General features: G+C 51.2%; 2 protein-coding genes across 6 annotated transcripts in view; one reads left to right on the top strand and one right to left on the bottom strand.

Annotated features, from left to right (window-relative positions):
• SLX4 (SLX4 structure-specific endonuclease subunit) lies at positions 1-22,638 on the bottom strand. The gene is made up of 16 exons (XM_036826761.1): positions 22,518-22,638; positions 22,149-22,304; positions 19,426-19,911; positions 17,761-17,982; positions 15,730-15,919; positions 13,731-13,943; positions 11,465-11,673; positions 11,035-11,357; positions 10,273-10,513; positions 9,779-9,867; positions 8,718-8,864; positions 7,859-8,028; positions 4,642-6,905; positions 2,534-2,636; positions 1,560-1,976; positions 1-1,101 (listed from the first exon to the last, which is right to left on the bottom strand). The coding sequence occupies exons 1-16, from the start codon at positions 22,636-22,638 to the stop codon at positions 705-707; spliced, it is 5,748 nt and encodes a 1,915-aa protein (XP_036682656.1). The 3' UTR covers positions 1-704.
• The window catches only part of DNASE1 (deoxyribonuclease 1), a 27,610-nt gene continuing 23,323 nt past the window's right edge, over positions 22,310-26,596 (top strand). For 3 of the 5 annotated variants that reach the window (XM_036827198.1, XM_036827202.1, XM_036827199.1), the window contains exon 1: positions 22,312-22,416. The gene's annotated coding sequence lies outside the window, so the exon portion shown is untranslated. Of the gene's footprint in view, positions 22,417-26,596 lie in introns of all 5 variants that reach the window. The other 2 variants (XM_036827201.1, XM_036827200.1) reach the window with 2 other exon arrangements.

Here is a 26,596-nt window from a genome sequence, read left to right on the forward strand (position 1 = left end):
CATATAAAACGAACTGCACTGTATTTAAAACAGACAAGACGTTCACAAGGACGCAGAGACCCAAACTTTTCTTCTTTTCCAGCCCTCACCTGCACTCCACAGGCGGCTGCAACACATACTGGTGGAACCGGTTAACAAAGAACGTGCTTATTTTGGGGGCTTCAGAGCTGTACTGGGCCTTCTGTACTGTCCAATTCAGAGACTGCTGGTGACAATGACAAGTGTCTGGGCAGGACAGCTGGGCCAGCAGAGCACCTGGGGCCTGGCAGTGCAGGGCCTGTGGACAGCTGGTCTGCTGGTGGAGGCTGGGATTACAGCCCAAGTGCTGAGAAGGAAGACATGGGCAGGGGCAGCCTGGACCCAGACATCCACCTCAGGACACGGACACCTGTGACTGGTGGGCAAAGAGAGTGGAAGACGCGGCTGAATCAGGCCTTGCCCTGGCCAGCTGGCAGTGGCCCACCCCCTCCTGAAACACATGGGGCCCAAGGGGGTTAAAGGGAGACAAACTGTGGGCACCGATGGAGGGAGGGGCCAGGGCCCCTACATCCAGCGGACGACACACTCCGAAGGCCACTCTAGGATACGAGGTCAAGAGGAAGCCGATCTGGGTTGGTGCTGCCGTTATTCACAGGGGGAGCGGTGTGGTCAGAAAGCTCAGAAACACTGTGGGGGCCTGGCTGGCTGACGGGGGCCGCAGACCCTCACAGGCTGCTGATGGCCAGGGGTTGGGGGCGGGGGACAGGCCTGCGGGTTCTGACCCCCGTCTTCTTGCCCACGGGCTGCCGTCTCTTCCTCTCAAGCTTCTCCTTGCGGGCGGCAGCTGTGGTGAAGGTGATGCACTGGGTGTCCAGGAAGTCCAGCAGCTTCCCCGTGGCCACGTGGATGCCTTGCTGCTTCAGCTCGGCCTGTAGCTCTGCCAGCTCCAAGGGCTGGTACAGCAGGACCTTGCGGTAGAGGGCTGGCTTGGAGCAGATGTAATGCCTCACGGCCTCCTCTGTGGCCGCTCCCTGGATGGCCGCCTGCGAAGCACTGACACTCTCCTCATCCTCCTCATCTTCTCCTGCAGACTCCAAGGCCGCTCCAAACTCACAGGAAGAACTGAAAAGAACCAGACAGTAACATCTAGCAACACCCTTTCTTTCCAGCCTCTACCCCGAGACCAGGAGCTTCTTTGAGGGAAGGAGTGTGTTTCTGTGTCCCCTGCGGAGCCTGGCATGTGGACGACCCCCAGGGCAGTAGGAAGCCCCAGGCTGCTGTGTCCCTGGCACTCTAGCCGCCGGCCTGAGCAGGATCGCACCCTCAGCCAGAATCTAATGCCGAGGGCAGCCGTGCTAGGCTGGCCCTGCTTGTGAGCGAGGATGTGGAAGCCCCAGAGGTCTGCCCAGGAGGCCCACAGGGGGCTGACCTTTAACCCCACCTGGGTCTCCGGTCGTTCAAACCCAGAAGGCAGCTGGGATTTCTGAATGTTGGCCATCAGGCCTCGCTTATGCCAATTCTCAAAACTCACTTGTCAGAGGACCTATAAAGCCACTGGCCCTGTCCTTCCATCTGGTTACCTTTGTGAGCTGCAGGAGCTGTCACTGCTGTCTACAGAGGTGGCCATGGATTCCTGGGAGGCCGGTAGCTGGGTGTCACCATCAGGGCCTGGAGGCCCCTCCTTGGCTGGTGACATGCTCAGGGCAGGGATGCTTCCACCAGGCTGCATCTTTTGATGTTGGGGGCCCTTGTTCTTAGCAGGTCCCTTGGACCTTTGGGGAACGGGACCAGAAGTGGCCTCCAGCTGGGTGCGGCCAGCTGCCCTTGAAGCCTTAGAGGTCTTGGTGGTGTAAGTCTGGCTGCAAGGAGCCTCCAAGGGCATCTGTGAGGACTGGCTCTCTTCCTCGGAGTCTGACTCCAGTGTCTGGTGAGTGTACTGGAATATCTCCTTCAGTTTCAGGACCATTTGGCGTTTGGGCAGAGGGCGGACCCCAAACCTGAATGGGAAAACAGGTGAACGTCAGCAAAGAGCAAACAGTTATCAACTAATTAAACTAGTGGCTTTATGTAACTGAATCTTAAATGCCTGACTTATGAGCATTCAGAGGTCAATATCTATCCTGCATACCCACTGAGCTGACTCAGGAATATTCCAGAAGGGCTATTCCCCCTGAGTTCTGAGTGGTGGTGGTAGCAGTGACCTCCCCAGTGTCCAAGGTGAACAGCAGAATTCATTGGAATGTGAGTTTTGATGTTCTTTTAAAAAATCAGGTGTCCCTCCTCAGACTGTTAAGGCAAGGGTCCCATTCCCATCCACACGGCACATGGAGACCTGCCACCTGATGGGTGACCTGGAGGAGTGTCATTTCTTGGCCCTAAGTCACTTGGGGAACAGTATGTGGAGAGCTGGGAGTCACGCACGCCCCCCCACCAACCAGAGGCTCCTGCCACCAGAGCCCAGGGTGCCGTTCTGCTCCCCGCTTCACTAATAAGCCTGGACACAGGCACAGGAGGGAGGGTCTGCTCAGAGCAAGCTTTCCAGAACAACACCAACCTGTCCAGTTCTTTCTTCAGCACCGGGGTCTCCATGATGGAATACCTTGGCATTGGGGTTATGGGCACTTCGGGGGGCAAGTTCTTCTTCCGATTAGCACCTTCTGGGTAGAACAAAAGAAACACACGTTTCAGCACGAGGGCCCTGGATTTGCCTCTTCTGACCCTGATAGTGTCACTTAGAGAAATGCTGCCCTCGCTCCAGGACAGCAGTGATGTCCACCCTTCACTGTTTGACTCTGGAGTCCTGTCTTCCCATAGGAAAGCATCACACAGCACACGGTGAGGGCCACGGGCGTACGCGGTGCTGATGCTGTGAAGGGCTCGAAAGCAGGTAGGCGGTTGCCAGGCGCTGGGGTGAAGGGGCAGTGGGGCGACTGCTAATGGGTGTGGGATTTATTTTGGGGTGATGAAAACATCCTGGAATTAGACAGTTGTAGAATACTGTACTAAAAAGCCATTGAATAGTACATTTGAAAGGGTGAATTTTATGATATGTGAATAACATCTCAATAATGCTGTTATTTTAAAAAAAATCAGTATTTTAAAGACAACTTAGGGACAACTTAAGTACATCTGGACTTTGGTTCTTATCCTTTTTATGAACATGGAGTCCTTTGAGATGCCAATGAAAACAACAGGATCTGTCTTGTGAAAAATGCACAAAATTCTTTATATCATTTCAGAGAGTTTGTCACCCTCATGAATCTCCCCTCAGATTCTGACTAAGGTCCCCTGTTCTCAGGTCTCCTGCAGCGGTTCTCACACACCACCTGGGAACCTGTTAGAAATGCAAATTCTTGGTCACACACCAGACCTCCTGAAGCAGCAGCTCTGGGGTAGAGCCCGGCCACGTGTGTTTTAAGAAGCTCTGCAGGCAATTCTGACGCCCACTCAAGGCTGAAAGCACTGGTTAGTGATGCCCAGCTGGTCTAAGACTTTAGGGGGACATGAAATGGCAGGACACAGGCAGATGCTCTGCCCATAGGCTCTGCTTCCCTGTCACCAGTCACGGCTCAGTGTCGCCTGGTCCCTTCCCAGACTCTCCCTGGATCAGTCCAGCTGGAGGGGGTAGCGGTGGGGCAGCAGCACCTCAAGGGGCCAACACCAACACCGGGGGCCTTGATTTTCCCCTGTGACTGAAATAAGCTGGGAAGTGGGGTCCCTCCACCAGTGGGGCCGATAAGGCTCACAGCAGACCTCCCACACTCACCCCATCTGGTCTTTTGAGATGAAATTCACATAACAAAATTTTAAAGTGAACAGTAGCACTTGGCACATTCAGTGTTGTGCAACCACCACATCTTTCTAGTTCTAAAACATTTCATCCCCCAAAGAAAGTTCCATGCCCGTCACTCCCTGTTCTCCTCCCCCGCAGCCCCTGGCGATCACTCATCTACTTTCTGTCTCTATGGCTTTGTCCATCTGAACGTTTCATATAAAAGGAATCATATAATACATGGTGGCCTTTTGTGTCTGGCTTCTTTCACTGAGCAGCATGTTTTCAAGGTTCATTCTGCTGTATCTGTGTCAGTGCTTTATTCCTTCATATGGCTGAATAATATTCCACTGGATGGATGGACCACATTTATTTATCCACTTATCAGCTGATGGACATTTGGGTTGTTTCCACCTTTTGGCTGTTGTGAATATTGCTGCTGTGAACATTTGTGTACAGGAGTCCTGATCTCAAATCCGTTGAATGTATATGTAGGAGTGGAATTGCCTGGTGGTAATGGCAATTCTGTGTTTGACTACTTGAGGAACCACACATGTCTGCTCTTAAGGTGCACGTGAGGTGCCTGTCACAGCCTCTCGGAGGTGCTGGTCCACTATTCTGGAGTGGAGCCACAGACAGGGATCTTGAACAAGTACCCAGGCGAGCCACAGGATCCAGGCAGGTTTAGGAAGCCCTGACTTACTGGCTAAGGAGTGTATGTTTGACAGCAGGCCGATCCTCCCCAACCGTGGAGTGGGGTCAGGCAGGCAAGGGGAGGGCTGGCCGCGAGTCAGCAGGCCCTTTAGCATCACTGCCCCGCACTGTCGTTACGACCTTCCACACCCCTTAGTGTAAAACAGTGTAAAAGACAACACCCTCCCACTACTCACTTGGCGTCTGTAACTCTTGCAATTTCTGGGCTCCATCCGCGCTCGGTGTCTGGGGCAGAGGAAGAGCCTCTGGGGACTTCTGTTCTCCATCCCAATCGTCCCACAGAGCTGAGTTCAGAAAGCTCAGCCTGCTGCTCCCAGGGGAGCTGGCCCCAGGGGATTTCTCTTGAGCCTTCCTCTGGCCAGTGCAGCTTCCTCGGATGGGGGTGGTGCCCAGCAGTGCTGGGGAGCGGCAGTCACCGCTGTCCGGGGCCCCCTCCACCCTACTGCCAGGGCTACTGGTGCTCAGGGGGCCGGTCCACTCGAGGTTCAGGTGGTCGATCGGAATTGGTGAGAGGGGCTCCACATGCCAACACCAATCGTCGGCTGGCATCGGGGGGTCACTACCCGGCAGGAGGATGTTGCTCGCCTTCCGGGAGGCCACCTCCTGCTCCTCCTCACTGTCCTCAACCTCCACCACTTCACTCGCAGTGGCCTGAACCCCTGGGCTCGGCGCAGGCGGCGGGTGCCTCTGGAACTGCCCAGTGAGATCAGCGAGGCCTCCTGAGCTGGGACGGGGAGCCAGAGGAGAAAAGTACTGGTGGCATCTGGGGTGGGGACTGGACGGGCTTCTGCAGACCTGCCTTCTGCTGTCAGGGCTTCCGGGAGCGACGTGGCCCAGGAGTGAGGATGTCTGAGGCACGATGACCGAAAACTTACTCATGGCTTCCGGTTCGTCCCTGTTCTGTAACAGGGCCCTGGGCTTGGGCTGAGCCAGTGGGTCTGCTGAAGGCCTGGACCTGAGGCCTGTGATTTGGGTCTGCGATGAACAGTCACGGCTTCTGCTAGCCAGTGGGGTGGCGGGCACCAGCCACGAGGTATCTGTCGTGCTGTCCTCGTCGCCACTGATCTTGGGGTCGCAGAACAGCTGGGGGGTCCCTCTGCCCCCGACAGAGCCCCGGTTCCCCAGCGGTCCCTCCACCTCCTGCTGTAGCGTGGGCTCTCTTCCTGGTGGGCTTTGGGAATGTTCCTGCTCCGCATCGAGGTCAATGATGGAAAACAGCTCAGAGGACTTGGTGCTAACTTCAAGAACTTTCCTTTCTTCCAAGGGACCATTCAAAACTGACTTTATTTTGAATTGTTCCAGCTCCAGCTCTTCATCTGAATCCAATAAAAGGATCACCTCATCTTCTCTGTTCACGCTGGATGGAGAGTTCTGAGACCTGGCACTCAAGCAGCCAGGTTCTGACTGGGTTAGATCCATGGGAGGAGACTTTTCGGGGGAGATCAGGACCCCTTTACCTCTGTGTTCCAACACGGAACTACATTCCTTGTCTTTCTGGCCTGGATCCTTACGTGACATGGGAAGGCTTCTGGCCCTCTTTGGCTTTGGTGATGAGTTCTGGGAGGCCACCCTGGAAGCCGTGCCCTGCAACTGGGGTGTTGGCAGGGATAGGTCACTGGTGTGACGAGAACGAAGATGTGGCCGGCAGGGACTCCTGCCTTGATGGGGATGTGATGGGAAGAAGGGTGAGTGTGAGGGAGGTGCCTGCTGGTGAGCAGGGGGATGGGAACTCTCTATCTCCCTTTCCCATACGGTGCAGTTTCCTTCCTTGCGATCACTTGTCATCTGGGAGGGTTCAGGGTATCCGGCTTGAGGCGATGAAAAGGACTGTTCATCATCATCAACATCAACTGAGCACAAAAAGGTGTTTTCCTGCTTCTCTGCCCGACCCCGGGCAGGGCTGGAAGAGTAGGGAAGAGCCAGTGCTTCCTTTGGGGACTCTGCTTTCTCCTCCCTGTCCAAACCCTGGTCCCCGGGGGGCAGGAGCGTGGACTGTCTCATGTTTTTCCATTTGTCTGGGGCCTCATCTCTTCCTTGCCCAGATGATTCCATCTGCTCTGCATTTTCTGACTGTTCTTTATTGCGAACGCTTGTGAGGACTCCCCCAGAAACTGGACCGTCCTCCCTGAGCTGGTCAGTTTCTTCCTCCATCGCTGGAGCTTTCTCCCCCTGGAGCAGCTTTCGCTGAGTAGCTGCAAATTCATAAATTTCTTCCATCTCTGCCTCATTCACCTTTTCTCTGTCTTCTTCTCGGCCCTCGGATTTCGGCAGAGCCTCTGCTTCCTCCTCCTCCCCCCGCCACACTGACCGCAGGAGTTCTTGGAAAGTCTCCACTCTGCTTTCACAATCCTCGTCTTCCTGCTCCTTCTGCTGTCCACCCTCGGCATCCATCAGGACGGGCACCTGTTCGCACAGGTGAACAAGCTCAGTCACGCCAAACCTGCAATGGGAAAGCCATGCGTTACCCCACCCTGCGCAGAGGCGGCAGCTGGGTGTCCAGGTGCAGAAGGCTCGGGGCAGGAGCCCTCACGGGGAGGATGGCCGTGACTCACCCTGGCCTTTCCCCTGCTCCTCTACGGAGACGGTTCCCGTGCTCATGCCCAGCTATGCCCCAGGCTGCTCAGTTCTGGAAACAGAGCCTTCAAGGAGGGCCACTAACCCTGCTGTGCAGGCCCAAGTGCAGGCTGAGGGGAGATGGCAGGGATGGGTGGTGCTGTGACCGGGAGAGCACCCAAAGCGCTGTGACTGATGCAAACCGGGACACCCAAACCTGTCACAGGTCAGCCAGGCCTAGGGCCACACCAGCCTGCCACCTGCTTGACGGCTCTGTGGTCTAATCGGTACCTTTGAAACCCCAGAGGCTGAGCCCATCCTTCCCAAGAATGCACCTGAGATGAGCAAGGTTTCATCCCACAGGCCCTCGAGCCTTATCAGGAAGTAAAACACCTATTTTTTGTTGAGCTACCTGCCACCTCTCCTGAGATACTGGTGTGGACAAACCAGGTAGGTGCAAATTCATGGGAGTTAGATCAAGCATCCTACTCACTTCCATTTTCTGGAACTTGGGAAAGGACGGCTGTTGTTCAGCTTTGGTGGCAGAACCACCAAGGAGCGGCAGTGTTTGGGGGCTGAGGTTGGGACCACCCTCTCATCACGCCCAGGGATCGAAAGCCACGGGGGGCCCTCCTCAGCCAGCACTTGGCTCTCCAGCAAGTGTTCATTCTGGCCAGACTTCCAGTCAATACACCCTGTTCAAGGTCACCACCAGGTATAAACTTGGGATTAAAAGGTACAGGAAGGACTCAGCCCTGACCTTCCCACGGGCCATCAACCAGATAATCCTTGTCAGTTAATGTCAAAAGCTGTGAAGTAAATGGGAAGAACAATCCGGACCTGTGGGCCAGAGAGCTCAGGTCAGGGGCCAGCTGGGGAGTAAGGGCAGTGTCCGCAGCATAGAGATAACGCAGGAACATCCGGGCGGCCTCAGCGCTGACGTCACTCAGCAGAACGCGCTGGGTCCTCATGTCACCATCTTCTATTGCAAAGAAGCCTTCACTGTTTACCTGAGGGAGAAACGCGTGCAGAAGAGTTACCAATCGGACAGTTGTGACTTGGGGCAAAACAGACCTCAGGGAGGTTCTGGGAGCCTCTGAGCTTGTCCTAGGACAGGTATTAGCCAGTGTCACTCCATTTAGTTGGCCAGGAATTCTGCAGGTTAGGCCACAAAACTTGTCTGTTTCCAAAATCAAGTCAGTGACAGATGCTCAAGAACCCAGTCAGTCCCCTCTTGACAGGCATATCAAAGGCACTAGAACTTTCTGACGAGACTGACAGCAGTTTCTGGGATTCCTGCAATGCGATGTTCAAGTCAAATGCACAACGGCACAGAAATGTCGCAGTAGCTCGACCTTAACAAGGTTGTTTATAAGACTTTACAATTATGCAAATAGAGGAAAAGGAAACAATTCTGGGGAAAAAAGGATTTTTATTCAACAGAACAAGAAGTCTGATGTTTCCCAAAGCTCATCTCCTCATAGAGCTTCCTGACCTCAAACCTGTCTTCTCCATGGAAGCATAACCTTGATGGCAACAGAGGAAGAACGTTCCAGGGCAGTGGGAGGAGAGCCGGGGTTGGGGGAGGAAAGGGGGCAGGAAGGCAGAGGGAGAGGCAGGGCACAGAGGGAAGAAGAGGGGAGGAGGGAGAGGAGGGGGGAGGGAAGGGGGTGGGGAGGCAGCTTGGCCGCACACTTACGTGCTGCATGAGAAGTGGGCATCGGGCATAGAGCACAAACTTGTGGGCATAAAGCACCTCCCCGCCGTCCATCTGAAACTGGATGTCGCTGAGGTGTGGGTTGTTGACCATGGCACCGAAGTCGGCCACCAGCAAACCGAGGGCGAGCTGAAATGAGACGGGGAGAGCGGCCACTGCCACCTGTCGCCCGCCTAACCATGCAGGCCCAACTGACGGGGTGCAGGTGGCCAGTCAGGGCCTCGTGCTGCTCCCCACAAGGTCCAATGTTGGGCTCCACCTTTAAGTTACCTTTAGGCCCTCAGGGACACGGAACAGCAAAACCCAGTCCTTTCTAAAAATCTCCATCACACCCAATTCCCTGGCCTAAATGGGAGCCCCAGCCCATGGAGAGGTGTGCTTGATAGCCTCACCGGCATGTGGCGGCAGCATCAGCACCTGCTGAGGGCTCCGTGGGCCAGGAGGTGTGCGGCCCCACAGGAAGCTACCAGCCCAGCCTGCCGTGACAGATGGCACCTGAGCCCAAGCAGGTACGGGGCCGGCTGAGGAGCTCCGTGTCCCTCTCTGACATGTGCCACATCTCCAGGGAGACCTTGGTGAGAAGTGCTTGGCTGATACCAATGCACTCACGGGATGACACCCACTCTAAGGAAAACCCAGCTTCTAACCCAATTTGTCACCAACACAGAACACGAACTATTAGCTGGAGGCCTCCAGGACTCACACATGAGGGCACAGCAAGTCCTGAATGAGTGAATGGAACTTTGAGAGATGGATGCTCAGAGCCGTCGGCTGAAGTGAGGCACCCTCACCGAGCAGGGGTGCTCCCCAGGCCCCAGGACAGAGCAGGCTCCCAGGGCCGGGCTACTGAGGTGACCCAGGGTTCAGCGACAAAAGGGACAACAGCCTCATGGCAAAGCCCCGCTCAGTTCAAAGGCCGTCAAGGGGATCAGTGGACTCGAGCAGGGGCCTGGAGGCTGGCAGTGAGCTGGCAGCACTGAACACACAACAAGCCCTTCGGCCAAGACCATGGATGGAGCCGGGACAGGGCCAGACATTCTTACCGAAGCCTGGCCGCTCCTCTCCAGGCACTTCTCCTTGGCTGGCAGGACAAACCCAGTCAGTGGAAGGCTGCTGGGCAACAAGTCCATTCCTGAGAGGAGGATTTGCAGGTTAAAAGAACAGCACCTCCTGGCAACATCAACCACCAGGGAAAGAGCATCACCTGGGCTGACCCGAGGACGTCTTCATGGAAAGCGAACTGCCCACAGACCACCTTCACCACCACCCCCTCCCGACAGAGAGGGACTCGGGAGAGAAAAAGCCGAAATCAGCCCTCATGACCACTCGTTCTGGCAAAAGGCTCTGTCCTTGGTCAAAGTTGAAGGAAGACTGTGACAGACTCACCTAAATCCCATTCACCTTTGAGGAAAAATGAAAGCACCTAGTGAGACTACATTCTCCCTGTCACATGGGGATAAGCCTGGCAACATCGGATCTGAGCAGCTGTCACGGCCCTGGTCCCAGGGAGGAGAGGCCCTGACGGCCAGTGTCTCACCTGTGGCCCCTCCTGAGCCGGCCGGGCCCCCGCTGCAGGGCCACGGGCTGGCGCTCAGCCCCTCTCCTGCCAGGTCCAGGAGGTCCTGCAGGGCCTGATGCTCCCTCTGGCTGGCGGAGGGCGCTGGGCTCAGGGGGCTGTGGCCCACAGGGCGGGTGCCATGGACGGCAAGGGATGTTTGCACGCCAGGCTCTGGCTTCTCAGGCAGCTCCAGTGGCAGCGTGGGCTCCTGTGTGAGGCCCTGAAAGAAGTGGGAGAGCCAGAGTGAGCGTGTGGCTGCCGCAGCAGGCTCCCCAAGGGTGTGAGCCCCAGCCCAGCGCGACCCTGGGAAGCTTGTCACCATTGCCACCTGTCAGCAAGCTCGTCTGTCACAGCAGAGGCCATGCCTGTGGCCTCCACATCTGCAGAAGGGTTTCCAGGGCCTCCGCCCTGCTAGTATCGTCTGAATTGCTTCAAGCGGGTGAGTACCAATTCCAGACACCTGCATAGGCCAGTCTGGTTCCTGCCCTCCATCACAAGCAGGTCATACCCGGTCCGGGAGAAGGCCCTGGGACTCTGCATTTTAAACTCTCCAGGAACATAACACACTTGGGAACCAGTGGTCTCCCTGTTCCTACCAGGGGAACCATCTGGTTGCTGCAAAGAAAACACACTAGACCACACACGATGCTCCTTGGCTTCTCCCCCCTCCCATCTTCCTCCAACTTTCTGCCGCCGCCCTCTCTCCTGAGCCCACCCGTGCCAGCTCGGAAGGGAGCGCACCTCGGTGGGCCGCTGGGGCACCAGGGGAGGGACCAGGCTGGCCGTGTAGAAGGATTCCAGAGCCCAGGCCCCGGTCAGGGCGCTGCCCTCCCACAGAAAGTTCTGCTTTCCTCCAGGTGGTCGAAGACCCCGCCTGCCCTTTTCCAGCTCTTCCTTAAAAATTCTGCTCGCAGGAAGCGGTGGCGTGCCAGACAGCTCCAGCTCCTCTGCCAAGAGCTGGGCCACGCGATCCTCCATCTGTCTCCCTGTGGTCTCCGCGTCCTGGACTAACAACTGCGGGGGCGTAACAGGGGCTTTCTTCTTGCGGCTTTTCTTCTCTAGAGCTAAACAGAAGCAACACGGAGTCATCCTCCCCCAGAGGCCCCCAGCTGCTCCTTTAGCGGCTGCCGTGCGGCGAGGCTCCCCCGGCACCACCCTTGACCACACGTACCTGCTCCCGGTCTCGTCCTCCCAGAAAAAGCGTTTCCCAGCCTGAGTGCCGCCGGCACAGCCTCCTGCTCCATCTCGGACCGGGACAGAGCCATGGCCACCAGCAGGTCCTCGGACGGCGCCTCAGGCTTGGCGACCTTCCGCCTCTTCTGCGGCTCCTTCTTGGCAGTGGCTCCCTTCCGCTTCAGACCTCCAGCGTGATCCCTGAGGCTTAAAAGGCAGCCACACCGAAAGGTTAGTGAGGCTGGAGGTGCGAGCGCTTCCTGTTATGAGGTGGTCCCCACTGGACCTGAGAGGGCTCACCCTTTCTCCTCGGTAGGGGGGGCGAGAGAAAAGGGATAAATGTGCAGACAGAAGCATCAACGGCTTCTGTACTCAGTCACTGCGCTCACTCTGTGCCTCACGTGAGCTCGCCTGATCCTGGGCCATGAGTGCAGCACAGTCCAGACACGGGAGGGTCTGGGTCCTTCCGGGTGATGCTGCCCAGCAGGGTTCTTGGCAGACACACAAAGCCGACAGCAGCACCCGCATACCCCAGACGTGGCCAGACCCTTCCGGTGGAGTCAGCTCCCCGGATTCCACCCACTTCTGCCCATCCATACCTCAGATGCCCTGAGGCGGACCCGGCCACACTGGCCGTGAAAAGATCCCTTCCCTCCTGCGGGGGCCTTAGGGCGGCACCTCTGCCCAAGGCCTGAAAGGCCTCCCAGGTTAGGCCACCAATGTGGTCAGCTGACTCAGAGGTCAACGTGCAGCATGTCATTTGGGTTGGAGGATATTTATTTAAAGGATTTTCTGACTGGAGAGAACCTACACTGCCTGGTGAATTCCAGTGGTCTGGGCGAGAGGTGGGAGGTAAAGGTGAGACAGATGGAGAGTGCAGACCCAGGACCACCTTCCCTGCACCTCAGGGCAGTGTGCGGGAAGCACCTCTGGTTTGGGTAAAAGCTCGTGCTCTCCACCGGGCCAGGGATGGCTCCAGAATCTCAGGTATCACCTCAGAGATCTCAGCGAGCCCTAATTCAGTTCCAACCTCCTGGGAACCCTGCACGATAACCACAGCCTCCAAGAGGGGAAGGAGCCACCCTAACCTCCAGGCCCTGCTGGCAGCTGCTGCAGACTGCACCTCAGCCCAGCAGGCAGGGCCTGGGCTGAGGTGAAAGCACGCGAGGGGTGCAGGAGCAAGTGGGGTGCTCTCACCAGCATGTGTGCCCTGGCTGGGGAGCTCTGACTACCCCGGAGTCAAAACGCCCTGGGTTTGGCCATATGGCAGGCAAGGCTCTTCATTTGCTGTGGTTTTCTACTCTAACAACCTTCCAGAAGGACCCACACACATCTTGTCTCACTTCTTGGAGGTATTTAAAAAGCAGATATATTTTATCTGAGTAGGTAGCTTCAGTCTAGTCCTGCCAAAAGGCAAGCAATGGCTTAGATGACATCTATTCTAAGGACTTAAGGCTTCTGAATCTGTGATGCTAGTGTTGATGTGCTAAAATACGGACAGGCTTGCAGCTAAGAATCGACCACCCAGTCTCAGCACTGGCCCCCTTCAGAGGCCCATCACCTGCGTGCAAGGCAATGGCTGGAACAAACAGAGCCACTGCCCTCGGCCTTCCCTTTGCCCTCAAGAGCTGCCGAGGGAAAGAAGTCCCGAACCTACAGAAATCCAGGGCCCGCGCTACTCTGTTCCCTGTAACACTGGGACCTACCCAGGCAACCACAGCGGCAGAGACGATGTGGAGGGAAGCAACCCTCTGCCACTTGTTTGTGGTTTGCATGCCAAGCACTTGTTTCTGGGTATCAGCAAGGCCTCCCATTCAAACACTTAAGCATTTAATTCATGCAAAAAAATAGGCCTATGGTTCTGTCTCATCAACTTGTTGAGCTATGCTGAGTAATCTTACATTAATAGTATGAAAATCAGACTACACTGAGCTGGAAGCCATGCTGTACCCCACACGAAATGGATGAGGTGAAGAGAATTATTGAATTCTTAGCTGCTCAGGATGGTGGGGATGGGTAAATCTCAGGAAGGCCCTCGTGGAAACCAGTCCAATCCATCTGGTCCATTTCAAAGCCTCCGATGATAGAGATCTGTTCCCTCCTCAGTCCCTGTGGAGACTATGCCCAATTTCCTCCCGAAATATTTCATCTCCAGAATCAGAGAGGGCTCTGTTGTCCTCCAACACTACAAAAGGCCTTTTTTCTTTTTTTTTTTTTAAGCAAATCAGACTACTTTGATTTTTTTTCCTTTTCATCTGACTCACCTCGATGCCAGTGTGCCAGAGGCCCCCTCGGGCTGAGCTGTCTGCAGCCGCACGGCCTGGAGCAGGAGCTGCGGGCCAATCTCCATCTTCACCGCACACTGTTTCAAGTGACTGATTCTGCTCTTTGGGGTGAGAAATGGCTTGCCGCAAATTGGGCATTCAGGGATCTGAGGCACGGAAGGTCTCAGTGCCTTTTCAGCCTCATCCAAGCACCTGGAGGAAGACAGCAAAGGTAGAAGAACCACCCTCCCTGGTAATATGATCGTAGATAGGGATTCATGTCAGCGTGGACATGCTGTGGGACAAAGCCTGTTCCCCCTGAGCTGATCCCTCCACACAGCCTACAGTCAGCCTCCAGACATTGAATTCAGGTTTCTGTTAGCAAAGGTGTCTGAAGAAAGCAAGGATACACTAAACACAGAGTCATGGGAGTAACCATATGGCACAGTGATTCTACTCCTAAGTATATGCCCCAAAGAGCTGAAAGCAGATACTCAAGGGACTTCCCTGGTGGTCCCAATGCAGGGGGCCTGGGTTCCATCCCTGGCTGGGGAACTAAGATCCCACATGCCACAACTAAGCCCGCGTGCCGCAACTGGAGCAGCCCGCGTGCCACAACGAAGAGCCCACACAGCCAAAATAAATAAATACATTAAAAAAAAAATGAAAAAACCAGATACTTAAGCAAATACATGGAAAGCATGTTCACAGCAGCTCTATTCATAAAACCCAAAAGGTGGAGACAAATGTCCACCAATGGATGAATGGATAAACGAGATGTGGTCCATCCATACAGTGGAACATTATCTAACCTTAAAAAGGAGAAAAGCACTGACACAGCTACAGCATGGATGACCCTTGCCAACACTGCTGAGTGAAGGAAGCCAGACACAAAAGGCCATATATTGTGTGAGTCCACTTATGTCCTGAACGGGCAAATCCACAGACATAAGGCAGATCAATGGTTGCCAGGGGCTGAAGAAAAGAGGGAAATGGGGGTGCCTGCTTAATGGGTCTGGGGTTTATTTTAGGGGTGACAAGATGTTATCAAATTGACTGTGGGGACTTCCCTGGTGGCGCAGTGGTTAAGAATTCGCCTGCCGGGGCTTCCCTGGTGGCTCAGTGGTTGAGAATCTGCCTGCTAATGCAGGGGACACGGGTTCGAGCCCTGGTCTGGGAAGATCCCACATGCCGCGGAGCAACTAGGCCCGTGAACCACAACTACTGAGCCTGTGCGTCTGGAGCCTGTGCTCCGCAACAAGAGAGGCCGTGATAGTGAAGAGGCCCGTGCACCGCGATGAAGAGGGGCCCCCGCTTGCCGCAACTAGAGGTAGCCCTCGCACAGAAACGAAGACCCAACACAGCCAAAAATAAATATAAAAATAAATAAATAAAAAGATTACTATTAAAAAAAAAAGAATCCGCCTGCCAATGCAGGGGACACGGGTTCGAGCCCTGGTCTGGGAAGATCCCACATGCCGCGGAGCAACTAAGCCCGTGTGCCGCAACTACTGAGCCTGCGCGCTACAGCCCGTGAGCCACAACTACTGAGCCCATGTGCCACAACTACTGAAGCCTGCATGCCCAGAGCTCGTGCTCTGCAACAAGAGAAGCCACCGCAATGAGAAGTCTGCGCACCACAACTAAGAGTTGCCTCTGCTCACTGCAGCTGGAGAAAGCCCGTGCACAGCAACGACGACCCAACGCAGCCAACAATAAATAAATAAATAAATTTATAGGGAAAAAAAATTGTGGTAATGGCTGCACAACTCTGTCAGTATATTAAGTAAACACGATTGTATTGTTCACTTTAAATGGGTGAATTGTATGGTATACGAATTATATCTCAATAAAGCTGTTTAAAAAGAAAAGCAAGGATAGATTGACACCGATACTGAGGTACTATCTCAAGATTCCCACCACGGCCACAGGAGCCCTGGAGCTGGTCACACCCACGGGAGAGGTGACCGCAGACAGGTGACGGCCGAGCTGCTCCTACCGGTTCACGTGCTGCTCCCTCCGTGTCACGGTCATAGCTGAGAGGTTCTTTTGACAGATCTGGCAAAAGAACAACCCCTTCTCCTCCAGGCTGTCGTTGTGTGCGGATGCCCGTTCTGGCCCAAACTCGTGCTGGAGGGCCAAGGCCACTGCAGTGTCGCTCTCTGTGGCAGGGAGCCTGGGCCCAGACCCTGTGGAGGCACAAGCACCCATGAGGACCAGCTTATCCTCAGATGTCGAGGAGCACGGACACTGGGTGTATCGTGAGGAATCCAGACCTGGCACCACTTGGCTCATGTGTGGCCCCATCCAGGGAGACTGGACCCCGAGTGGGGCCCTGAGAAGGGTACTCCTTAAACTTTAACAGTTACAGGGACCCCCAGAAAGCTGGTTGAAATGCAGGTCCGGAGGCTGGCACTCTGGGGGCCCAGGTGGAGCCTGAGATTCTGCATTTCTGACAACTCCAAGGCGAGGCTGATGCTGCTGGTCCAGGACCATTCTCTTGAGCATCAAGGTACTAAAGAACTTGCCTTTCATTTCCCATCTCTGCTAAAGTCGGCAACCCTGGGCATTCCAGGTTTATAAGGCTTCTATTCCAAAAAAATCTAAGTTTTCTCTTCAAAGCTCAACCTTTCCTACTACTCTGACTTTTTCTTGCCCATCCTAGAAGAACCAGGTCAGAGTGAAATGCCATTCTCGGTTTTTCTCAGCATCAGACCAGAGGATGGAGTGACTCTAATCTTGAGATGGCTCTCAAGGTGGTCATGCCCACTGCTGTGGCCCTCTGTCACATCTGACGTTGCTGGAGCAAACCCTCGGCACTCGTGAGGGATATGCCCTGAGAACAAAGCCAGAAAAGCATCATACTTCATTTTGGTCCAATGTTTTTTTTAAACAAAGAAATGGTTTATCTCTCCTGAGTATTACTGAGTATAATGTGACGATTTATGGAAACAACTGAGTCGCACGTAGGGCAGGTGCTGGGCTTACGCACTGGCTGAGTGACTCCTCTGCACCCCTTGGTGCCACGTGGACCAAGGACTGACGCCACAGCAGATGTCACATCGCTATGTCACCTGCATGGACCTTTGGGGTAGCCTGAGAATCCTCAGTAATCCTGAGGTGAAATCTGCAGGTACAGTACCAGGAGACTATGTATTTACTAGCCGTAAGTCTGTCAATACAGTTTCTTCCTATTTCTTTTCCTTTTGTATATTTTCACCAGGGATGAAAATTCCTATTGTTTAGGGGATAAAGTGTAGTACCACCTGACATTACAAGCCTCAAGAGGTGGTGTAACATGCAGTGCACGGCACTTCCCTGCAGGAAAAGGTTAAATGACAGCAGGAGGAAACAAGCAAATCCAGAAAGGGGGGAATTTTAAAAGACAATTGTCCTGGACTTTTCAAGAAGTTAGTATCGTGAAAAAACAAGGACAAGACAAGGGGACTGGTCTCGGGTCTAGACCAGAGAGACTGCTGAGCCACAGCCACATGTGTGTGACAAATCCTCATTCAGAAAGAGAAGGAGTCCAGCTACAGAGGCTATCCTTGGGACAACCAGGGAAATCTGAATGTGAACTGATACCAGGCAGTGTTATGGAATCACTTGTGTTTATGGTATTGTGATTACATAGGAGAATCTAGGAGTGAAGCGTCATGATGTATATAACTTGCTTTCATATGGTACAGAAGAAACGTATATTTATAGAGACATAAAAAAATGTATGGCAAAATGTTGACAATTGTTAAATATAGGTTGAGGGCATAGGGACTTCACTGTAATATATTTTTCTGACTTTTATGAATGGGAAAATTTTTGTAATAAAAGGTCAAAATAAAAAAAAGAGGAAGCGGTACCTTGTCAAGGAAGCTAAGTGAGAAATGACCCAAGGGACCCTCTGTTCTCTGGCCAGACAGAGTGGCAAAGGTAGAGCGCCACCCCCAGCAGAGACGCAATGAACACGGGCTCCTTCCTGACTCCCTTCCCCGAAAGTCATCCCTGTTGGGAAGACAGAGGACTCCCATCATACCGTTCTCCGCCATCATCTCTTGAGGGCCCTTTGGGACGTTTTCTTCAAGTGCAGCCTCTAGGGAGCACCCTTCTGAACCGTGTTTCAAACGCTCGGGGTCTGCTCTTTTGAACTGCTGCATTCGCTGTAGCACCAGCTCTGCCGCCCGGGGTTTGGAGGGACTGGGCACCATTGCAGTCAGACAGGAAGGAGGGGGCTGGGAGCGGCTGTCAGGAGCAGCCTCTGGCAAGGAGGAAAACATTCACATGCATCAGTTCTAGCCGGAGGAACCAAAGACTCTTCCAAAGTTTCAAACACCTCAAGTTTCAAAGGGGTCCTTTACTGACTAGTTTAGGTTTAACTCTTAAGTGTGAATAGTACTGATTGTTTTTTGGTAACCTCACTGTTTGTGGTAATATAAATACCCCTGTCATAAATATCTATGACAGGAGGGGGCATGGGGAGTGACTGCTATTGAACATGGGGTTTATTTCTGAGGTGGTGAACATGTTCTAAAATTAAGTAGGGGGGACGGTTGCACAACTCTGTGAATATACTAAAATCACTGAGCCATACACTTTAAAAGGGTAAATTTTATAGAATGTGAATTGTATCCCTATAAAGCTGTTATTAAAGAAATATTAATGACAAACACTTATATCTTTCTAGGTCAGAAGTTCTCCTTTAACTTGGTGTCTGTAGATGACCTCCGGGCGGGGGACCCACGAAGCCCCTGAAGTTATATGTCAATTTTGCAGGTGTGTTCGGGGGTGCAGTGTTCTGGGGGAAATCAAGCATAGCTTTCACTAGACTCTCAAAGGGCGCATGAAGGACCAGTAACATTTCAGCAACATTAACGAAGCCTTACAACAGTCTCTTTACCACCACTGCACTGGGAGGTCATGCTGACCACATATTATTTAAGATCAGGAAGTGAAGGTGAGAAAAATTTAGAAACAGAACTCAGGAGCCCAAAGATCTTGTGCTGTATTATATATGCAAGGCTGGTTTTCAGTTCTGCATGAAGAATGTATGCTAAGCATATGGTTTAGTACACCAAGGGCAGCAGGATAAGAAAGCTGCTTTAAACGAACAAACCAAAAAAAAAAAAAAGAAGAAGAAGAAAAAGAAAACAATAAAAGGTGTTTGGAGGAGAAAGGAAGGACCAGAATATTCTCCTGGGACTCAAACCCACACGGCACCCTCGTTCTACCTTTCAGCAGCCTAACCAAATTGGCTGGCCCACTGCAACTTAACCACTTTGGAATGAACTCAAGAAAGTGAGAGAAGCAGCATTATTTTCATGTTCATGTAACTCATGTCAACTGTGTGATGTAAACATTAATAGGAAACTGAAAGAGAAGAGGGTCCCAAATATATCATGTAGAAAATTAACACGGGTTATATTTTTTATGACTATTGTTTAAAACAGGAGTTGGCAAACTACGGTCCTCGGGCTGGCTGCCTGTTTTTGTTAAGTGAAGTTTTGCTGGAACACAGCCCACTCTATTACATACCGTCATAGGGAGTTGAGTAGTTTGCGACAGAGACTGTACAACCTGCAAAGCCAAAAAAATTTACTAGCTGGCCCTTTTCAGAAAGTTTTCCGACCCCTGGTTTAAAACAGTACAAATCACCTCTGGTTTCCTCTCTGGAAAAGCTTTGGCAGCTGTTTCAGCTGGTTACCTGTCTGGGTGCTCCATGCACTGTCTTGGAGCACAGCAGAAGCATGCACGCCTCCCTCCCCATTTTCAGGGGGAGCTGGTTCACTCTCTGGCCACTTGGGTGCCCCTTGCTTTTGAATCCGCAGGACCTGGCTGCCAGAGCGAGTTTTCCTCTCAGTGGGGCCTTGAAGGGTTTTGCTCTTGGAAGCAGTTGGTTTGGTCCTTTTCAGTTTGCTTCTTATCTGGGTGCTGTCTGAGGCCTTTTGTGTCTTCCTTTCCCCCAACACTTCCTTGGGGCCATTCTTTTTCACCCTTTGGAAAAAGCTGGCACAGAGTTCCTTAAAGTCATCGTCTGACTCATCCATCATCTGACGGGTTTGAAGGCTTTCAGGCTGGTCTTCGGAGGAGTGAGGGTCAATCTGGGGGCATGTGGACAGATGAGAAAGTGAACCCGAGTGTGAGCCTAGCCAGGCCTCGTTCGCACTCGCAGCTTCATTATGGTTCCTCTCTACTTCTCACTGAGGTACCTGGAGGGTTTGCACAACTGAGCAGGAAGTACTGCTCCCCCTGCCATAATGATTTAAAATGTCTTTCTTCAAATTGAACCTGTGTTAAACAGCACGTTTAAAGCTTACCTTTATTAAAGTTCACAGCTGAGAGCTTCTGTTGTCCAGTAGATGCCTCTGAGAGTACATGTGACCTTGGTGCTCAGGTGATTCTCCAAGATCTCCACGGTGATAAAGTACATTTGATTCATTTAATTTTTCACTCGTGGAAAACCAAAAGCATCTAAGTGTAATTAGACAGATATTGTCATTTTATGCCATTTCTTCCAGGAAGGTACAAGAGCATGTGGGGTATGAGAAAAGTCTCCAGAGGAACAATACCCCTGTCAAATAATCAGCTATAGTCTGGTTAGCACAAACTAACTGTCCTACAGGCTACCACAACACAACAGGGGAGAGGGATCTAAAAACCTGTCAAAGCATGTTCTTCCACAGGCAGAAAAATGTGTGCATCTTGGAAGAGTAGAGTTTTATTGAAGCCTAGGGAATAAATCCCATGAAGAGCAGTCACCACAGAAACAAGATGGCCCCGGAATCCAGAAAACCTATCTCTTAGGCCTGTGCTGGTCCAAGGCCTCCAGCTCTCAGAGGCTCTATCAGCAAGCAATGTAATGAGAGAGAGAAAGAGAGAATATGCACTTGAACGCTCACGAAGAAACAAAAGATAGGAACATAGCAGGCTCTCTTTCACTGATACAACCAATTTTTCCAAATCAGAAATAGGTCACTTTTCTCCATTCTCTCACCCCGGCAACTCTCCTAACTCAGGTGACTAGAATGCTGCTCATATGCAAAGGTTGGGCCTTACGGGCATGATTATTTATATTGGCACAGTTTAGTGGAGTTCAGAAATCAAAACTGAATAACCCAGTGGTAGAAAGTTCATTTCAAATACCATAATGAAATCTCCACTGTCCAAGTAACCCAATTAATCACCTAGTTTTCCAAAGCTGGGCAGACACACATACCTAAAATCTACTTTGCATAGCCGGCTCATTCTCATCTTACATCTCCTTAGAGAAGCTTGCTCTCCGTCTTTATCTAAGCGAACCCTCTCCACTCGCATTATTTTCTATCATTACACGCTGTTTTCACAGTGGCACTTATCACAAGTTATAATCACATGTAATAGATTTATTGAATGCTTACTGAATGCAGGCAGTGGTCCCAAGTGCTTTACAAGTCAAACTTGTTTAATACTTACAACAACTCTACTGGGTACAATCTATTGACACCCTTTCTTTACAGCAAGGAACCAGGCACAAGAATGAGGAACTGACTCAAGTTGACACAGCTTTTCAAGTGGCAGGGCTGGGATCAAATCCAGGCAGTGTGGTTCCAGGGCATCAGCTCTTACATTTTTATTCATTTACTTGTTATCTGTCCCCTACTAAGCTCAAAACTTCAGGTTGGCACACACTCATCTCTATTTTGTATTCTCTTTGGCTGACAAGGTGCATGACTTGTAACAAGTGCTCGATAGTTATCTGTTGAATTAATTAACTGCAAAGAGTTTGGTACAATAGGGAGCGAAGAGGAAAGTGGTGGGAGAGAAGGTTGCAGGGAGAATCCGTGTCCGAGAGCCTGGGACGTTAGGCCAAGCAAACTGTTGGATGTGGGCGCTAGAGCAAACTCCACCCTCCACACTGCCCGGAGTCGCCACATCTCTGCCGATACTAGTTTAAAACGGTGCATCTCCTATACGTGCTCAATCAGTATCTGCTGAAGGAAGTAATGGATCCTACGAGACGGCAAGTTTCCAGAGGGCTGGGGACTGTGCCTACTCAGCTTTGTACCTACCGCGGCCGGGCTCACCGCAGACGCTGAAAGAAAGAATGGGCAGGTGCGGGGCTGACCCCCCGCCTCGCCCAACCCGGTGACACACGGGTTGTCACCTGGGGAAGGGCTGCCAAGGACTCTGGCGGCTATAAAGACAGACGGCGAATTCCGATCGCTAGTCGGACCCCCGGGCTGTGCCCCGTGGGTATCCGGATCCCCCCACCCCTCTTCCGTTCAGACAGCCCTGGACTCCTCCACCCAAGCCCGGGTCCTGCCTCTAACCGCGGCTGGCGGCGGGCGAGAAAGCCTCTTCGCCCTCAGAGGAGCGAGAAAGGCCCGAGGTGGCTGGATCTCCTCTCCCGGGTGCAGACTCCCGGCCCCAAAACCCGGCTCCTCCTACCTCCCGCACCGCCGCAGCACCTTCTCAACGGAGACCAACGCGCCTGCGCATGCGCCGGTTGGCGCCCCGGCGGCGAATTGCGTCTGCGCAGGCGCAGAGCGATCCACAAGGCTCGCTTCCCATCCTCCTCCGGGGCCGGGGCGAGCAGCAGAGAACCTGCCCACAACGCGCAGGGCGGGACTAGGCGGAGCGTGGCGCCCGAGGGCCATGTGGCTGCGTTTCTAGGCGGCGTCCGGCAAAGTCTATTAAGTGTTGAGGAAGACTTGGGGTGAGTTTAGGGCTCCGCCGCAGTTTTAAGTTGAAATTTGGGTGCACCACGGTTCACACAGGAAATGTATGCGGATTCATTGGCGGCCCCTCAGAGCGTACCTGCCTGAGGAGCCGACGGGTAAACGGAGGCGCCAGAGCTGGGGGCGGGGGGTGGGGGGTGAGGGAAGATCTTCCTGAGACGCTTGCGAGCAGGTTGAGGCCTGGAGGGCGGGTCGCCCATTGCGGGCCGGGGCCGAGGTGATACCCACCCTCTCCAGGCTGCCAGGTGCAGGCTGTCCGGGCGTGAGGGGAACGTGAAGCTGGAGAGGTTCACCGCGGGCTGAAGTCTGAGAGACTATAAATCTATTAAAGGTTCTAACTTCAACCTGGGGTTATTGGGAGCCGGTAAAGATTTTGTTTTTAAAGGAGGTTCTAGTTGCAATGTAAAAATTGATCTGGAGAGGCAAGCCCGGAGGCCAGGAGACCCATTAGGAAGCTGCTGTAATGAAGGCGAGAAATGAGCGCGGCCTGAATTAGGAGTTGGAGTGGGGGAAGGGAGAGATATTAAGACGTTTGAATTGCCGTGACCTAATTAGTTAACATTTGTAGGTTTTTGGAAAAAAAAAAAAATTATAGGTTTCTGGCCTGAGCATCTGAGTAGAACGTGGTCCTAGTTACTGAAATAATGAACATAGGAGAAAGAGTAGTTTTGGAAGGGAGCTAATACATTTAGCTTTTTTTCCTTAAGATATAATTTACATATTTTAAAATTCACTCTCTTAAAGTGTTGGTTATTAGTATATTCACAGGGTTTTGCAACCATCATCACAATCTAATTCCAGAACATTTTATAACCCCAAATAGAAATCTCTGTACCCCTGAGCAGTTACTCCTCATTACCCCTTACTCCCTCTGGCAACCACCAATCTACTTTCTGTTTCTATGGATTTGCCTATTCTATATATTTTATATAAATGGTATCGTACAATATGTCACCTTCTGTCTGGCTTTTACTTAATGTAATGTTTTTAAGGGTCATCCATGTAGCATGAATCAGTTCTTCAGTTCTTTTAATGATGCGGTAATATTCCCCTTTATGGATATACGACATTTTATTTATCCATTTATCAGTTGATGGACATTTGGACTGTTTCCACGTTTTGGCTATTACAGCTAATGGTCATGTGAACATTCGTGTATGAGTGTTTGTGTTTTTGTTCTCTTGGGTATATACCTAAGAGTGATTGCTGGGTCATACAGCATTTAGTTCTGAGTGTTGAGTTTCAAATGCTAATAGGACTTTGAAGAACTTTCTGTGTATGAAGGTGCTAGGAGGTGTTACTTGCTCTCTGGTTTTGGAAACCTAAGTTAGTTTGTAATATGGTTTCCAACTGGATTAGCTAAGTAGACAGCACAAGAGTGGTAGGGGTGGAGTGTCTGATCTGTCCCAGTGGGATATTAATTTATAAGAGGTGACTGGGTGAGAACACGGAGAAGCCAGTGCCATTGAAAGAAAAATGTATTACATTTCCAGAGAGAAGAGGGCATGCCATGCCACACAGGGAAGGTTTTGGTCAGGAGACAGAAGCAGGAATGAGGGGAAAGCCTAGGTTGGAGTCTTATTCACTGAAAAAGGCAAGACAGGGCAGGGTAAACAGTTTAGGACTAGCTAGTTTGAGTAATTATGGTGGGCTTTGGGCTATAGGGATGGTCCCTAGTTGCCTGGTACCTGGCCTGGGATGATTCAGGGCAGGGGCAATATTGACTTCATCTGTGGGAGATAAAGGAATTGATGAGTGTGCATATGAGAGGCTGCTCCCAAGTAAATTGATTACTATCTTTGGGAATTAGCTAGTCCTGGGAAGGTTAGTCTCTTCCCCACCAGTGAGATTTTTAAGATGTCAAAACATCATACAGTACAGGGAAAAAAATTGATTAATGCATGGGGACATGGCTGGGATGATGTGAAGGACAGTTGTGAAGGTGATGCGTATTTTTCTCCAATTTAGGATTTAAATCTCTTAGAAGGCTGGGGAAGAAAACTCTGTTCCCTTTCTCCCCTCTGTCACCTGCTCAATCTGGCCATTTTAAGCAAAATGAATTATTGAAGTGTAGTTTAGAGAGGGGAGTGTTCCTTAAACCTTAGCTTCTCAACTGATTTACCTGTGGAATATTTTAAACTGGCATACTTGGACACCACCCTTAGACCTGCTAAATAAATCTTGGGTAGGGTTCCCAGCCTGTGTCTTTTGAAAGTTTCACAGATGATTCTGATGGTCTCTAAGTTAGAGACTGATGGTCACTACATTTAGCCAATACCTACTGAGCAAATCCTATAGGCTAAATATAAAAGAGATGCCAAAAGCTGAGTGAGGGGTGATTGGAATTTAGAGTTAGACATGATTCCTCCCTTCAAGGAACAAAGTTCTGGGGCAGCTTTCTCTTTGACCCAAGGTGAACCATGGGAGCCCCCTTGACCTGGACCCAGTTATTACTTAGCTCCAGCAGAAGCTCTGAGGTTCACACTCTTCCACTGGAATTACAGGAGTCACCCAGTGTGACTAAGCTGAGGGACAGTATCCAAAAACAATGTTATCGAGTCCATGTTATTTCAGTGGGAATACTGCATGTTTGCTCCCCGCCAGCATTTGTGGCAGAACTTCCCTGCCAAAACACTAAAGCCAGCGACATGAAGGAACATTTAATATATTAAAAGGTCAGAATTGTCCTTATGTTTGATAAACTTTACATGGTTTTTCAGAAAGAGAATAGATGCAGAAGTGTGTGGAAAAATTTAGACACAATGTAAAGAGTGTTATTCCAAGTAGAGGCTCTGTTTTCCAAGCCCATAGAAGCCCATAGGAGTAGATTTGGGGTCCAGGGGAAACAGGCAAAGGTTGAATATGCTATGATTATTACTTCATTACTCTCCTGGAATATTTCCTTTTTGGAAACTTCTGGCATCTTCCACAGAGTTAATGTTTTAAACAGTTCTGTGGAAGAAGTGAAAGGCCCTTTTCCCAGGTCTGTGGTTTGGTTATAAATCACAAAACCAAAACCTGCCCAGCTGCCTCTCATTTATCTTGGCAGGGGTTGGGGAGAGGGCAGATTGAACAAGGGAAGGGTTGTCTATATTCTCAGTTCTTTGGTCATATAAGCTTTTATTTACTGTTGTATAATCCTGTTTCCTACACTGCCAAAATTGTTGAAATCCAGAGGGGAAATGACTGTTTCACATGTCAAAGTGTACAAAAGTCATTCTAGGTTATGCTGCATTTCTGTCTACTACTGCTGCCATTTGTGTGATATATACTTCTGTTAATTTTGCTAGATGAGTTTGAGGGGAGATTGCATGCAGACATACTGACCTCAACTGCAGAACAGCATTCTCCTTAATAAAGTTGATAATGCCACTCATAATTTTGATGTTAAAATTAAGTCATCTTCCACTTAATATTGTTAAGATAGCAATACTCCCCCCAAGCAATCTACAGATCAGTGTAATACCTGCCAAAATCCCAATAGCCTTTTTTGCAGAAATGGAAAAACTTGAAGTTCATATGGAATTGCAGGGGGTCCTAAATAGCCAATCTTGAAAAAGAACAAAGTTGGAGGATGCACACTTCTGATTTCAGAACTTACTTACAGAGCTACAGTAATCAAGACTGTGCTACTGGCATAAGAATAGACATTCAAGTCAGTGGAATAGAATTAAGTGCCCAGAAATAAACCCATACATTCATGGGCAATTGATTTTTGACAAGAATGCCGAGACCATTCGATGGGGAAACAGTAATCTCTTGAAAAAATGATGCTGGGACAACAGAATATACACATGCAAAAGAATGAAGTTGGATCCTTACCTCATACCATATAGAAAAGTTAACTCAAAATGGATCAAAGACCTAAATGTAAGAGTAAAACCATAAAACTCATAGAAGAAAACCAGTAAATCTTCATGACCCTGGATTTGACAGTGGTTTCTAGATAGAGCACCAAGAGCACAAGCAAGCAACAAAAGAATTCAGTAGATAAACTGGACTTCATCAAAATTTAAAGCTTTTGTGCATCAAAGAGGACTATCAAGAGAGGGGAAAGAAAACCCACAGAATGGGAGGAAACATTTTAAAATCATATATCTTATAAGGGTCTGGTATCCACAATATACAAAGAGCTCTTACCACTCAACAACAAAAAGG

Source organism: Balaenoptera musculus, chromosome 15 (genome assembly GCF_009873245.2).
Source record: "Balaenoptera musculus isolate JJ_BM4_2016_0621 chromosome 15, mBalMus1.pri.v3, whole genome shotgun sequence".
Taxonomy (NCBI): Eukaryota; Metazoa; Chordata; class Mammalia; order Artiodactyla; family Balaenopteridae; genus Balaenoptera; species Balaenoptera musculus.

Coding starts and splice junctions, on each gene's coding strand:
- SLX4 (XM_036826761.1), bottom strand. CDS start 22,638: ATGGGCGACCCGCCCTCCAGGCCTCAACCTGCTCGCAAGCGTCTCAGG. Junction 10,514..11,034: donor TGCCCCAGCGGCCCACCGAG/GTGCGCTCCCTT, acceptor CACTTCTTTCAG/GGCCTCACACAGGAGCCCAC. Junction 8,865..9,778: donor AGAGGAGCGGCCAGGCTTCG/GTAAGAATGTCT, acceptor GTCTCATTTCAG/CTCGCCCTCGGTTTGCTGGT.